Source organism: Corvus hawaiiensis, chromosome 3, assembly GCF_020740725.1.
Source record: "Corvus hawaiiensis isolate bCorHaw1 chromosome 3, bCorHaw1.pri.cur, whole genome shotgun sequence".
NCBI classification, from domain to species: Eukaryota; Metazoa; Chordata; class Aves; order Passeriformes; family Corvidae; genus Corvus; species Corvus hawaiiensis.
The window spans coordinates 51372200-51388236 of NC_063215.1; the positions used below are offsets into that span (position 1 = coordinate 51372200).

At 39.7% G+C, this 16037-nt stretch overlaps 1 protein-coding gene across 2 annotated transcripts in view; it reads right to left on the minus strand.

The window, feature by feature from the left end:
- Positions 1-846: 846 nt before the first annotated feature.
- Positions 847-16037, minus strand: part of CEP85L (centrosomal protein 85 like) — a 139768-nt gene continuing 124577 nt past the window's right edge. For both annotated transcript variants that reach the window (XM_048296230.1, XM_048296231.1), the window contains exons 6-13: positions 15204-15380; positions 13372-13524; positions 12936-13090; positions 11345-11462; positions 10977-11027; positions 7238-7345; positions 6642-6855; positions 847-5564 (exon numbers count right to left, since the gene is read on the minus strand). In XM_048296230.1, coding sequence (XP_048152187.1) covers positions 5401-5564; positions 6642-6855; positions 7238-7345; positions 10977-11027; positions 11345-11462; positions 12936-13090; positions 13372-13524; positions 15204-15380 — 1140 coding nt within the window. In that variant the 3' untranslated portion in view covers positions 847-5400. The remainder of the gene's footprint in view (positions 5565-6641; positions 6856-7237; positions 7346-10976; positions 11028-11344; positions 11463-12935; positions 13091-13371; positions 13525-15203; positions 15381-16037) is intronic.

Below are 16037 nucleotides of genomic sequence, written 5' to 3' on the forward strand. Positions count from 1 at the left end.
AATTTAGTCTCTCAGCAGGAGACTTTTTTTTTCTAAACCAGAACCAGACAATGGTTTCCTTTTGCCTTCCTTGAGGCAAACGCTTTCACAGGTACACAGACCATTAAATCAGTTTTCTGGTCTATTAATACCCAAAGGTTGCATTCTTCAGGGGAGCTGCCAAACTGCTCATCAAGGCGCCACAAAACATTAGCTGAACCTAATGTTCAACAAACAGAGCAGTCTCCATGACTTGAAGCATGCCTTTATCTCCACAAAATTCAGACCTTCGACACCAAGAAAAGGAGGAGAAAAGCAGCAGCTGCCCCTAAAGGGGGAGTAACTGAGACAAAGCATGAAAAGAAATATGCACATACTAAAATGTAATTAAATACCGTTGTTCATACTATCCACTTTCCCTTGCCATTTGGAAATTTTCCAAGTATACTGAACCCATTCATTTACAAAACAAACGACCCAGCATCGTTAGCACATCCTGCAGACTTAATTTACATAAAGAAGGCAATCTACTGCAGATTTACCTGCTGTAAATTGTGCTCATTCAAGATGCTGCGGTGTTATTTGCAGCATTATTGTTTAAGGCTTCATTTTTACCCACCTGTGGAATCGTATTTTGTTTGTTGAATTAAAGGCAACAGAACATCCACTACTACCGTTGTCAGCAGTGCTTTAGTCGTGGTACTTTGAAACTAAACCTGACTTTGAGCAGCTGGTATTACAGCAGAACAGACCACTCAGGGAAGCTGGCGTGGATGTTGGGAAGATGTTTCATGATTCCTTTCTTGCCTCCAGCTTTGGTCACTTCTGTCACATGCCAGATACTGGACAAAAAAGAACCATGAAAAATTCACTTTTGTAACAAAATTTATTTCTGCTCTGTGGATACAAATCCCAAACATCAACAAACAAATTCCAGTGGAAAAATACCAGTCATTAACAATGAAAACTTTTATTATTATTTAATAAATAGAACTTTGGCATTCAAAATTCTAGCTGTAAACCCTACTTTAAAAAAAATTACAAAAAGAGGCAAGAACAACAAGCCTAAAGCTGAGCCAGCCAGTGGCTCCTTTACTTTTTACAATGAACACATTGTGATTAAGTCATGACAACTCTATTTACATATGAGGTATTCTGAGCAGTTCAAAAATTGAACCCAATTTACAAAACTACCAGTCTTCAGGGACTGATCCAGTACATATGTCAGCTGTGCTTTAAAAAGAGAGCTCCAGACACTCCTCCCCACTGAACCAATGATATACTGTAATTAATATACACAGAAAGAACACATTATGATTTGTGTTTCCTGCTCACACATCATATTCAAAGAAGCTGCATACTACAACCAGCCTAACATTCGAAGTGTACACCTAGTACCTAGTTTCAGTACTTCTGTTTCTAGACATTATGCAAGAGTTCTTACTACAAAAGCTTATTAACAAAGTAATGGCAAGTGAGAAGAAAACAAGGTGCAGTCATCAGCATCCTAACAACTTATCTGAAGTTCAAAGGGAATATACATTTACTTCAGGCTAAAAAGGCACAAAGGTATACTGCTGTGGAATTAATATTGCTAATGAGCTACCAGAATAAATCATCCCTTTAGATAACAACCACTGATCTGTTTGGAGTCTAAGAATGCAGATTAGTTCAGAAGATCTTTTCTCCACTCATAGCAGAACTCGTCATATCAATGAGAAGAGCACAATTATACTTCCAACTGCACCTGCATCACACCACTGAGAAGGACAAGGAAAACTGGAACAAATCATGCCCTGGTGGAGAGACCGCAGTGTGCTGTCACTGCCCATGCTATGGCAGCAGGTCGTGGAGGAAAGAGTTTGCTTTCTTCCTTTCCCTGTGCTCCTACCCTTCCCAAGAAAAATGTCCAAAAAAATGTTTGAAACAAAAGACAGGTAGTGAGGGCAAAAGAAGGAAGGAAACCTTTTGAAGTGAAAAGGACAGAACTTCAGCTCTTGAATGACTTCACCACCCATCATCAGTTTCAAATGCTGGAGCCCAAGTGGGTGGTTACAGCAAATCTCCACAATTTCACACACCTGTCATACCACAAAGCTGCACAGCGGAGTTCAGCAACCTAAATCACATTTACATGACTGAGCTGCATTACTTCTATATAGTAAATACTTCTATATAGTGAATACATCATCTATAGCTTGTCTGAAGACGGTTACTTTCCATGTCTTTTTCAAAATACATTCTTAAATACAGTAGTTACTGTAAATATCTTCTAGAGGATCATATAAATTCAATCTGAAACTGTACAAAATGTTACTGTACAGTTTGCTGACAGCCAGAATGGTACAGTACCCATTCATCTGCAGCTGTTTTTCAGCCCTTGGGATTGTCTAATAGCTACAGCAAAAAGTTGTCATGACTAAATCGAAGCAATTCCAATGTTAACATTCGTTAATCACCTCTGTATTAAATATGCTGAATGAGACCACACACACTACATTTTAACCAATTAAACAGTCATGCATATCTTAGACAAAGCTTATTCCATTTAGAGGCATCTGTAAACTGATGCATATATAGTAATTGCTACCACTACAACAGGCCAAATTTTAAGAAATCAAAGCAAAATACTGTATCGCTGTGAATAGTCAATTGGTAGTCTACATCTTTGGCTCATACATCCATCATTTACCTCCCTATTTTAAGTTGACTGAGGCAGATAAACTCAGGGGGTTTTAAAATCAAGTGCTTTCAAGTCAACATAAACATTACAGGTTCTGTAACAAAAACATTAGAACACAAGATTACAGCACTGCAGTCAAAGTATTATGAATAAAATGGGATCTCCTCCCAGAGGGACTTTCAACTAATACTTGAAGAGCATAAAAGCTCTGAAGTGCTTTGCAAATATAAACTACTGATCTCAACTTTGCAGTACAGTATCACCATTTAGCAGGAGGGACAGTGGAGGCACACCAGCCAAGTGACAAGCTTAATAGTTCAAAGTGACTCAAAAGATCTCCTGCTCCCCTCTAATTGCTCTATTAAACTCCTTGTTATTTCTATCAAATGTAGAAAAATGTGGGTTTTGGTAATTTTTTATAGGTACAACACTGCCATCTAAGGAAGCAATAATGTGTAACTTGGGTGTTTCCTCTCTCCCTAATATTTTTTATTTATTATGTGAAATGCTATTGTTGAATTCTGATAGGAGACAGATGCCATAAACTGAAGACTACTTCACTGCAGGGACAAACCCAACCAACCACACCCAAGGAACAAGCTGAGGCCTTAGTCACAAAAGCCAGCACTGTCAAGAGGCACAGCAAACTGTGCAAGCCCATTGGTACAAAGATCCTTGTTTTCAGTTTTGCACTAGTATAAAAGTACACCTTCGATGCAGCAGGTGTGTATTAATATGGAATTAATATTGCTAATGAGCTACCGGAATGAATCATTCCTTCAGATAACAACCAGATAACTGTTTGCAGTCTAAGAATGGAGATTAGTTCAGATCTTTTCCCCACTCCTAGCAGAACATGTCCTACCAATGAGAAGAGCACAATTATACTTCCAAGTGCACCTGCATCACACCACTGAGACGCATAAGGAAAACTGCAGAAAATCATGCCCTGGTGGAGAGACAGCAGTGTGCCTACAGAAACAGCACAGAAATTTAAAATAAAATGGCCTCATTTTTTTTCCTCGAAGTAGACACGAGATAACATCACTTGAGATTTCATCTAGACACTGTTTTAGTGCTCACAGGAGCTGAACCAGTCAGATTAATCCATCTGATGACTCCCTGTAACAGTAATATAAATAGCAACACTACTGTTCACAAATTAGTCCAAGTCTAGTTTCAGAATAGAGAAAACTGTCAAATAAATAAATCCATACAGCTAAAAACAATTAAACCACTAAATTATAAAAACAACATGAACAGTAACTGTTAAACAATGAACAGAAAGCAAAACATCACCAAATCAGAAAACTGAAGATACTCACTTTTGCCATAAAAATGTTACCTTAGAATTAACTTGGTTCGAATTGCTATGCTTTCCAAGAGATTTCTGCTGTTATCCCCACTCCAGATCAGATGACTGACTTGCACCTTAAGGCATCTGAAACCTTCTTGTAATACCATATGAGTAAGTGATGCATGTATTTTTCTTAACAGTGTAATTTAAAAGTGGTTTTGCTCTTCGCAAGTTTTTGTTTCCTTCAGTTAAATACAATTTTCCACCATGCATAACTGTGCAGCTAACTTGCAGTGATGTTCCAGGAAATGTCATCTGTCTCATGGGAGCTAAACAGCACTGCCAAGTGACACTCACTGAATAAGCTGTGAAACATGAGGTTACTATTTTATGTAATTACTTCCTACAAAAATGGAGAAATCAAGAATTCCCCAACAATGTGGAAAATTTTTCAGTCCTCAGATAACCAAGTACTTTATACTGCTAACTGGAAACATTCTGTTTTGAGCCTTAATTTTGCCAAGGGTCAAATACCCTTTTTGTAGCTGTGGTAAAAATGGCTGAGGTGGTGCACAATCTTACCAGAGGCCTTCAGGAACAGAACACAGACCAGCAACATTTTGAAATGGAAAAGACCTAAGGGGAAAAATAAGTACAAATGCTAAAATACAGTTGTTGGTTGTTTTGGGTTTTTTTTCTTGCAGCCATGGAGTATGCTGCAGTTTTATGCCTTAGAGCTTCTCTGGGTTTGTCACAGACTTTGTACTATTGAAATTCCTTAGAGCAACATGAGGGTGTTTCAAATAATCTACATTTTAGGGACTTGTTTGCATAAAGGAGTTAAACTTGGTGTTTTTCTGCTACTGGACAAAAAAGGTAGACATCTATTACTAAAAACATTTTTCTTATATGCTAATTTTTGACAATTAGGACAGAAAGTACTTTTTGAGTGCTTCAAGATTGTTCCAATTGCAATTCTTAGAGTGAAGTGCAGTGGCAGAAGCCTCGGGCTTCACCATGTACAGCTATGGGTTCTTTGACCCTCTCCCTTAAGATCTGAACACAGATAATGCCACACAAACCCTTGATGAAGGAAAGGACTGAGCATTGTAGCAGCATGGCTGTTTTGAAGCTCTGATTCCAAAAACTAGGAGAAGTAATAAGATGAGCCCAAATGAAGGAAACAGAGTGTCCAACTGAATCATTCTTCACAGCTTGTTCCTACATTCAGTAGTTTGGAGAAAGGTTTCTTGCAGTTTGTACCACTGTTCACACAATGACTGCCCCCTGCACACCAGACTCCCGAGATCAATCACACACAGCCCTCAGAGATGCGTGTCTGGTGCTATTTGCAGCCTTCCCATATGGCTCCTTAATGGAAATGCAAAGACCTGTGACACAGCAGGACTCAGTAAGTCATTTGCTACTAGCTGGAGTGTTGTCATTGAGTGATGCAGTTGTCCCCCATGTCCTGAGCATAACGGTCCGACATTATAGTCCTTAACTCATCAATATCCTTCCGCAGCTGACAAACGTCCAAGAGTTTCTTCGAAAGGGTCTCTGTGCTGTGGTAATTTTCACTCTCTTCAGATGAACAGCTCAGTGCTACGAAAAACAACACCCAAGGTTAAAGCTCCAGCAGCTGTGTCCTGTGAATACTGCAACTAGTCACCACTTGGAAATAAGCAGCAGGTCATTTTAACTACAGCATGCTTCAGTGTGCTTAAAAGCCTACAAAATGTAGGCTGTGAACCTAATTCAGAGCCCATCAGTGTTTCTCTGAAAGACATGCTTTTCTGTTTGCACCAAGAGCTAGACTTGCTGAAGTCTGAGGAATCAGAGCACCAGTGGAAAATAATGGATAGAGCAACCATTTTCTAGAGACTTTGGGCGCTGCTGTAGTCAACCAGAAAAGAGGGCTAGCAGGTGTATAGCAGCTCTTGTTGCACAAGCACTGAACTTTACCTTTCTACCTTGTGATGGTTCAGTTCAGCAACCTGTCCACCTGATGAATTCTAATTAACATTCAGAAAACATTAGAATATGATACATTCAGGTCAAAACCAGCTTGTTAGAAGGAAAGGCCTAACAGAAACTTTGTCTGACTGGTTTTAGGGCATGCTTCTCATTTCCTGGTTAAATTTAACAGCCTAGTAAATGCTGAAGACTAGATGAACAGCACTAAAGATGAAGTTATCAGGCAGAAGGCTTATTTAAAACACCTGGACACCCCCACTCCCAAACCAGACATATACATATTCAAACAGAAGATGGATATTGCTATCACTTGACCCCAAGGGCTTTAAAACAAAAGCACAAGATGTGTTTAGTATCTCTTAACCCTCACAGCAGCTGCAGTGTGTCTCAGGAGGGACAGACACCTGGCTGCACACCTTTCTTTTCTAGAGCAGTAAACATATCCATGATTGGGTGCACACGAAGAGCCAGCTACCTGCTCTCCTGACTTGGCAAGGCCCTGTGTAGTCACATGCAATTAGTGGCCTAGAGGCACAGGAGCCCAGCTTTTCCCAGGAGCTCCATGAGTTCATGCACTACTGCTCCATCTGCATAGCAAGGGGACACAAGCTTGTCCAGCTGGCAAGTCCAAGCGTCACGTTAGCTAAACTGTTATTCCTTTGTGTCAAAACATTTATTAAACAGTGGAAAGCCAACACCACTTACATCTGATTCCCAGCAGTAAGGAAAGGTTAGGCTCCTTGCCCTGAGCTCTCTGGGTAAGAATACTGCACAGTGCTTTCAAGTCAAACAAGCAATGGGACATTTCCTTGAACAACTGGTCTGCTACAGGCATCTTCTCAGACACCGGCTGCCTGGACTGCTCCACCAGCCGCATCTGCTCCTTCAGGCAGGCATTCTCTTCCATCAGTCTTTGGTTCTTTGTGAAAAGCAAATAGAAAAAATGGTAAAGTCAGTCTGCAGCATTCACTGTAGCAGAAAGTTTCAAACCACAAATAGTACAATTCAAAATGATTAATTTCCAAACATATAATGGGTATTTCTGTACTCCTCCAAAGAACAGCATACAGACAGCTTTTACATGGCTATTTCATGTTACCATTACTTAGCCATCTTCACCCTTTAAGTTCTCACTTCTTGAGGTAGCGGTGGTATGCATTATATATCTGTATGGGAGCCAGGACAGTCAAGTATGTAATTAAGCTCATAAAGCCCTACCAAGGGATCTTCTAATCATTCTGTAAGGTTCTTCCTGGCTTTGGTGTGGTCAGGGATTGGGTTACTGGTGCTATTTTACTTACTTCAGAGAGAGTTTTATTCAATTGCTCTATATGTCTGTCTTTTTCCTCAAGCTCATTTGTCATCTTCTGAATTATCAGCTTTTCTTGTGAAAGCTTCTCTTGCATAGACTGAAATGAATGAAAACACAGGTTAATGATCTTAAATAACAACAAATAAAGAAACCACTAAAATATGGAATCACCCACTGTCAATTCCCCAGTTTTCAACCACAGAGTCCAAACTGAGAAATCATGAGATACTGCCAAAATGGAACTTTCAGAGTGAATGCAGCATGACCACAGGTGTCTTTACTCTTGAAAGTACTCATATTTATTCCACTACTTGGCTTTTAAATCTGTAGATAAGTCTTTCCAGGTCATCTGGAAAAATTCAGAAAGAGGAATATTCAAGCCATCTTATCTGAATACTAACAATGAATAGAGACTATATAAACTCCTGATGCTTTCAGAGAGATCTCTTCAGCTGCGACTTGCCACCTGTAAGATTTACCAGTGCTGACGAGAAGGCAGGGAGTAATGAGAGGCAAGGCAAGGCCAACACTAAATCAAGTTTTTAAAGGCCTGGCTGGTCACAGGAGGTGTTGCATTGACAAAATTTCCCTGCACATTCCGCTTGACACCACATAAGCAGTGGGGAGTCAGTACTCTGTGATACTCTTTGCAAAACTGGAAAACAATGGTGATAACAGTTACAGACTTAATATGGACTAAAAAACCCTCAACACTTTCTTTTCATGTCAGCATTAAGAATGAGCAGACAGAACCCAGAAATGACTACTCGTTTTTAAAACCATTTTCATACACTTGACCTGCTGCTCTTTTCACCCACAGCATGTCCCTCTAAAGGAAGTGCTGAAGTAATGTGTATCCTAAAGATAAGCTCTTTGAGAAAGCACAGCTACACACGCCAGTGGGGGGAAGGAGGCAAAGGAAACCCCGGGTCAGGAGAGGGAAGGAAATAACTGCTTCAGGCATTTCCTTTACGTGCTTGCAGATGAGCAGAACCTGTAGTGGTGTTGAATCATTGCTTTTTAGAAACATTATCTACTGAGAAAAACAGCCATCACTAGGTTAGACTGAAGGTCCTTCTAGCTTCATCTGTGGCATACAGATGTCATACTTAAGAAGCATGAAGTGAACAGGGTAATGCAGTTGCCCAAAACACCCTCCCAGCTTCCAAATATCTTCCAATTTTAACAGTCTTTGATGAAGATCAAGTTCAGGGACACCCAGAGCCCCAGCTGGGATAGATGCATTAGTACAACCACTTACACGTTTCATGTTCCCATCAACAACAGACAAAAAAGTTTGACTGTGCAGCCTTCTGGAGGGTAGGAGGTGGTAGGGAAGACAGGGTGAGAACTATTAACCTTCCCCAGTGTATTTGCAGAACTACGTCTGCCATTAAATTTGCATGACTCTGCAAACTAAGCAAAAAACAACTTTTAGAATATTCTAAGCAATGTGCACATGTTCAGCTCAAGAACTGAGCTCCATGTACTGGGAACTACTAGAAGTAGAAATCAGTGTTTATTTTTAAGAGATACACCTAAGATCTTTCATTCTCTGTTACCCTCATCATAAAGCTCAGAAAAAGCACATGTGCTTAACAGCTTGGCTGAACCTATAGTGCTAGGATTTCCACGTTCCTCATGGTGCTATGAATTCTCCGTACTTCACCCTTAATTTCTCCATATGCTTTCCAAAGTTACAACTTGGTGGTAATATTCCCAGCCTGGCACAGTTGGGGGTTTATTGTGACTGACAAGATTGACAGATGTACTTCGGGTAACATAGGCATTGTACAATCTGACTTACTTCTACTCTCTTTTTTGGTAGTAGTTTTGTGATATCTAAATTAATCATGTAAATACGAATTTCTTTTTTAAAACACCTCTGCCATCTACAATTTTTCCCTTTCTAAAGATGCACTATATGTGCAGTACAGCATCTTGTCAAGACCAACCGGAATTTTAATCCCTCTCACTCGGAACAACAAATCAATGAAGAAAAACCATACAAGGAAGATCAAAATAATTTCACCATGATTATGAGCAAATAGAAACTAATACTTCTTTATACAACTGCTGTCTGAAACAGAATTTGTTTTCAGCTTGCAAGTTAAAAAGAGTGAACTGAAATACATTCTCAAACATAAGTTTACAATGTGGCAGAAGACAGGGAATAAAATGAGATCATCTTAGCTGAAGATAAATTGCACCTCTGTGCTGATAAGGGATTTCAATTTCTAATGAACTAATTTTCAATGATTCCCAAGTCACAAGTATGGAAGGCCAGGGAGATCAAGGATACAAAGAAGCTGCTATAATCTACAAGTAATTTGAGGGCTGACACCATTTCCAAATCTTATTTTCTGTCCTTATATAAAATACCTCAAGAGGAAAAGTAAGAGAAAGTCCTGGAGAACAGAACAGTACCCTGTTCACAGACAGTCACATTCAGCATTTCCCAATCCAGCTCCCTAAAGTCATGTCACGCTAAACACACAAAACACTGAAGATCACTAGTCTCAAGATAAAGGTGTTGGTGAGAAAAAGACCAGAAAGTTTAGGAAATGGGAAAAGATTTAGGTTGATGATAATACATTTAGCAAGTTGCGTGTACTTCTGATAAGCACAACATATATATGGAGTACATCTGTAAATAATCTTAACAAAAAGGGACAGAGAACCTCAGAAAGGTTATGAAGTTCAAGCTGAATTTCTTTTTAACTATGTAACACCTGAAACAACATTTGCCTGTGTCACAATTTTTGCATATACCAGTCTGCTCCACCTCAGTTTGATAAAATTAGTCTTCTCAAACCTTGAGAAGCTTAAATGATTCCATTTCCTTTTCAGTTAACATACATACATCATGTTGCAACTTTAATTCTCCTACTGCTTCTCTACAAATACACTTCATACACTGCAATCTAATCAAACAAATACATGGCTGTTGACAGGAATCAGGCCTCCTATTTACTGTGGCAGAGAAAGGAAGCAATTTAACGGTGGAAGACAACTTTTAATAGGCAAATGACATTCTAGAAGAGGAATGTGGAAACTAGAGTTTGGCTTCAAGATTTGCTGAAAGTAGATGTTTGGGCTTTTTTAAATGCTCAGCTTTTTCTATGGCAAGTAATACTTTCTCCCTAAAAGCTAGATAATGTTTCTTTTTCTCCACAACAAACAGTGGTCAATGAGTAACTTAACACTCTGTTAATCAGATCTAGAAAGCTGCAGCTGACTCCTTACTGACAACCTCTGCTGTCTAGAAAAATCTCTGGCTCCAAGCTAGGTGCCCAAGATCCACGGAGACAGTTAAGGTATCTAAGTGTCAGAAACCAGTTGAACAGGGTTCAATTTGCCTAAATGATGTCAAATGTGAAGTGGGATGATTTAGAAAGGCACCTGTCTTTTCTAACAAACTGAACAATGAAGCCCCTAAGCAACATCGCTTTTGTACTTTGGATGATACACTAGACCAGCAGAATAGCAACAGTTTTTCACTTTTTGATGAGTATCAGTTAAGTGCTAAACCACAAAAACACAATGACTACAATGCGAGCCTGCAAGAGAGCATGGGTCGACTACCATCCGTAAGACTTAAGTTTTTGGAATTTCTCCCTTTGACTCCTATTCAGAGAGATAAAAAAAATAAAACTCAACTTTAGCAATATTATTCTTATGAACTAAAAATGCACACAGTAAACAAGAGAATATACACTTTTCCTTACCTGCATGTCCAAAATCAGTCCAGTTATCTGATTTTGTTGATTGTCTATGACCTAGAATATAAAATAGAGTAATTTAGAAGGCTTGAATCTCTTCAGATCCTTGTCTAAAAATCAGCCTACGTGTAGCCATAGATTTTAAATAGCATCTTTAAAAACACAAATGACAAGACAGTTCAACTGTTCAACTAACACAAAATTCATGCAAAATAAATGTACTGAACAGAGACAGACAGGTATTGAAAAGTCATCTGAATTAGCAACAAATATGTAATTCTTCAGTGAGATATTTATTTCTAAAGTGAAAAAAAAAGAAAGAAGTGCAGGATTTAAGATTAAAGATGCCATCAGCAGATTATCTGCAGACTAACCTTACTAGCTTTCTCATTCTTCTCTTTGAGACATTCATTCTCACTCTGAAGCTGTTTTGTGTCCAACATAGGAAGCCGGATACCATCTTCCAGGCATTTTTCTACTTTCTGTTGTAAACTGCCATTCAACATGAAAGAAAGATTAAGTGGGCTAATACAAACCAGAGGGTTGTGTGTTCTAGGGAAAAATTAGAAACTTGAGCCATCTTCCAACCAGAACTGTAAAACTACACCTAGGAGAATCCAGTCTTATCAATGAGCATGTAATTCATGCACCAACAGTGCACGAATGATGCAAAAATTCTAAACTACTCAAGTTGCCATGGCCCTGACAAGGACAGATTCATGCAGATGAATGCAGGTTTTATGCACCATATTCTGTGCTGGGTCTCCCAAAAAGCACAGCTCCAGCATAGATCAGAGGCATCTGTGAACCTTCAAAGCTTTGGGAGCTTTTAAATCAGATTGTCTCACCGGGGCACATACAACTCGAAGTGGAGTCCAGAATCAGAGGCTGTGCCCAGTGCTGGTGTCCTCACCCGTCATGCCCTTTGTGACTTGTAAGGGCACAAGGCCATTCCTGCCAGGAATGCACCCACAGGAGGGCATGGCCTTCAGACCCTTCATTGCTCAACTCAAGCTCATACGTGTAGCTACAGCCTCTGTCAGCTCACCTTCTCTCAGAAAGGAAATACATTTTATTAGTGCTAATCTTGCTGTCTAATTTAGAAACCAGAGGTCACCCCAAATATCTGTAGGCTTTCAAAAAAGACAGAATGATCCCCCTCCAGATTATGAGAGCACGAACGCCTTCCATTGGTAAGATGGAAAAAATGTGTCAACAATTTGGCTGGCAAGGTGTCCCAGCCAGCTCGCCTTTCATCATGGAAACCTTTCAGACTCCTGTGGCATGCAGCTTTACCCAATGGAGGGGCAACCAACTGCAGGAACATCCACACATACTCAAAAGTGATTCTCTCCTGCTTCCCTCTTCCCTTTAAATAAAAAAATTGTTTAAGTAGCTCCCCTGATCTAAAATGGAACATAGTAACAAAGTCTCCATGCCTTACCTGGATAGTCTTGGATATCTTTCCCATTTGTTTTTTCATACTTAGGCAAGTTCAATGACAACATACTAACTACAGCTAAATCTCCTTGTAAATACCTGTACCCTCGATGAAAAGATAAGAAACAGCTGGAATTTCTTGAAATCTTTGACCCTTCCCTCATATACCCATCAGCCAATATCCAGGGAGTTTTCCCACAGTTCATGACAGGATCAGTTATAGCCTTACTGACAGCTTCTATATAACATCCTTTTGCTACACAGGTTTATTCCATCTTCTATGTGCCAGCAGGCTATGATGCCATTGCTGGCGTGTCCCACATCCTTAAAGACAGATAGCAAAGAATGCCCTGAGGTAACTTCTCTGTGGTATGAATTACAACTTGCCACACAGCAAATTGTAAAACCCTTGCCATGAAAAATCATTAGCCTTGTAATAGATTAAGATTGTAAATAGCATTAGGTCTTGACATCAGGTGGGGAAGCACACCCATTCCAGGGCACAGCCTGAGCTGCTGTTCATACCTCTGCACTGTTGTGACCAGCTCCTTTTCTTTTTTCTTCTGAGCCACCAGCTGTAATTCTCTCTCTCTGCACTGTGACCGGGCCTCTCCGAGCTTCTTTTCCAACTCAGCCATGGTTTCTTGAAGTTGCTTGTTCTTCTCTTCTAGAATTTGCAGCTAACACAAGGTTACATTAGTCAGACATAGTGTCACACCAGCAGAAGGCCTTGCGGCAGACCACAGCCTTGCAGTGACCTGCTGCATAGTTTCACACCCATGTTGCTTATCTGACCGTGAGAAATCCTAATACCTACAGCTTTCTAAAAGATTGAAATACTTCTCTTCCTAAATGTAAAGGTGAAAAAAAAAGAGATTTTGAAACAGTAAAAGACTTGAGAACAGGCACTAAGGAGCTTACTTAAATTTTTAAAATGTAAAACAAACCCCCTTTACCTTACCTGTTTAGTCTGCCCTTCTATATCATCCAGTGTTGGAAGGTCAGCCAGGTATTTTTCTAAGGTTTCAATTCGTCTTTGTTTTTCTTTGTTTTGCTCAGACTCTTTCTGGCATTTCTTTTTCAGGCTATTAATATATCGGTCTCTAGTTTTAAGCTAGAACAAAGAAAGAGTACATGCTTTAGGATAACAGTAAAACATAAACCTGCTTTGGAAGCAGAGGCTGTTGACTCTCCAAGAATTGTACTCTCACCTGCATGAAAGGGTTGGCTAAGAGCAGAAAACAAACCCAAAAATTATTAATCCCAACAGCTTCAAGTTACAGGCCCACATGTGATCTCAAACTACAGCTGCTTCACCTCTGCCCAGAACCATCCATGTGCCTTATGAACTGAAAACACGAACAGCTCAACATTTAAAATACTGTTAATTCTTTCACCCACTGAGATGTTCATGTGCAACAAACAATCAGGATATATTTTAGTTCCTCTGGACTAGGAAAACAACTTAAAACACAAGGACCAAGAACTTAACCTACCAAAAATGGAAGCCAAAACCCTGACTTTGATGCAGTCTGACAATCACATCAGAAGGCATCAGAATAGCTGCTTTCTTAAATACCTTTTCTACAGGCACCTTGATTTTCCATAAGTCTGGAAAACACTTTTTGTCCTATGTTACCTTTGTTCATATTCCTGATCCTTCTTTTGCTTTATTACCTAGGTCAAAAAAGTGGAAAGAAAGGCAGGAAAAAAAGAGTATTTTCCACTGTCCCTCCCTGCCCTCTCTCTCCTTGAGAGCTTTTTGTTCAGTGAACAGAATGGACAGGTTAACAGGCAAATCAAGACTGTGCAGTGAATTGGGACCTACAGACCACTCTGCTGGCACAAGTACTGCTGCACAGGTCCTCACCACTGCCACTGCCTGCCAGTTCCCACACAGTGAGGAACACAGGCAGGAAAAGCTCAGACAGGAGGAAGCAGCAGTATCCAACTTCTGCCCTTCCTGCCTCAGTGAAAAGCATATTGAGTGTTCACAGGAAATGGTAAGGGAGAATTTTGAGATGAATTATGCATTCTTCTTTGTCTTCCCACCTGACACCTGATGGTATCATATTGCTTGTATTCCTTTAACCTGATTTAATATAATTTAAGCCCAGTAATTAAAGAAGATGAGGGTAACAGTGACAATGCATCTCTAAAACATTTATTAGGAACCCCTTGGTCAATGGCACATTCCTGCTTGCAATAAAGGAAGGCTGTGAGTACATTCAAAACTACCCCTGGGAATTGCTTCGGCCTGGAAAGAAACCCTTTGTCAAAACAGTTCCAAGAACACAGCTGTCTTTTTCTCAGACTAAAGTCCACTCTGTACATCCTAAGAAAACTACAAGAGAAGCACTCCTGCAAAATAGGCATATACAGGCTAGTAAGTGCATCTCAAAGCTTGAGCACCACATTTACAAACCATGCTAAAAATAAGGATTTAATTTTCACAATCTGTGTTTTTCAATGATGTTTTATTTACTCTAATAAACACTTCAAGCTACAAGAATGAGTGGCTCTTCTATTTCCAAAAGCTTAACTGATACCTGGTTAAAACTGTTACCATGATTACCATTTTACCTAGTTTCACTTTTTAGGCTATATTCTCTGCAAGTCCAGATTTATCCATTAACAACACCTGAAATCATTAATCCTCTTTTTCTATCACAGATAGTTTAGCTACCTTTTGAAAATAACTCAGACACCCACGTACCAAGTTGCTTTCTAGCAAACATAACATATGCTGCTGTAACAGTGACAAAAAGAAAAGTGGAACGGAAAGACACTTACTTTCTCCTCCATCTTCTTTTTCTCCTCACTAGATTTGTTTGAAAGTTGTTTCACAATTTCACTGAGTTGTAATTCCTTGTTCTCAGCTGCTGCGATCTTTCGCTCAAGCTCCTCGAGGTGGGATGCTGATCTTTCTGAAATGTGAGGTTGCAGTGGTGTGCTCTCATACTGTGGTTGCTTATGAAAAGAAATAAAATAATCACACAAATGAACACACACTGGACGCTTGAACTGCAGAGCAGAAAACAGTCCTGCATTGTTTTTGCTGTCAGGAAGGGTGGGGTTTGATTTTTTAAACGTTAAAATACATGGCAACAGCATGTCTTTCAGGAATCTGGAGCAAAAAGACAAAGGAGATGGACACCTTTACACTCATAACAAATGCATAAGAACATTGTGTGGCCACTTTCCCTCTCAGGTTTATGGAAGATGTGATTTTTCTCCTAAAATAAATCCCTATAAATGCAGATAAAAAGCATTTTCAAAACAAATCACTGCCACTGCATTATCATACCACTTCCTGGGAAGAAACACACAAGAAAATGCCTATGAATATATTGTAGTAAGAGATGCTTCAATCTCAAGACCCTCCTAAAGCAGAATATCAGTACTAGTCAAACCTTAGAGCTATCACTCCTGGGGTGAGAATGGTGCAGGAACAATCCTGAGACTAGAGCTACAGTCAGAAGGCAGGTCTCCTATCTTTTGTTCTGTATACCAAAACTCCCATCTCCACTGCCCAGAGACAGACAAGCACAAAATGGAAGTCGGTTGCATGTGGGATGAAAAATGAGATGCATCCCATTAGGCTTTCAGTTTCAATATTCTTTTAAT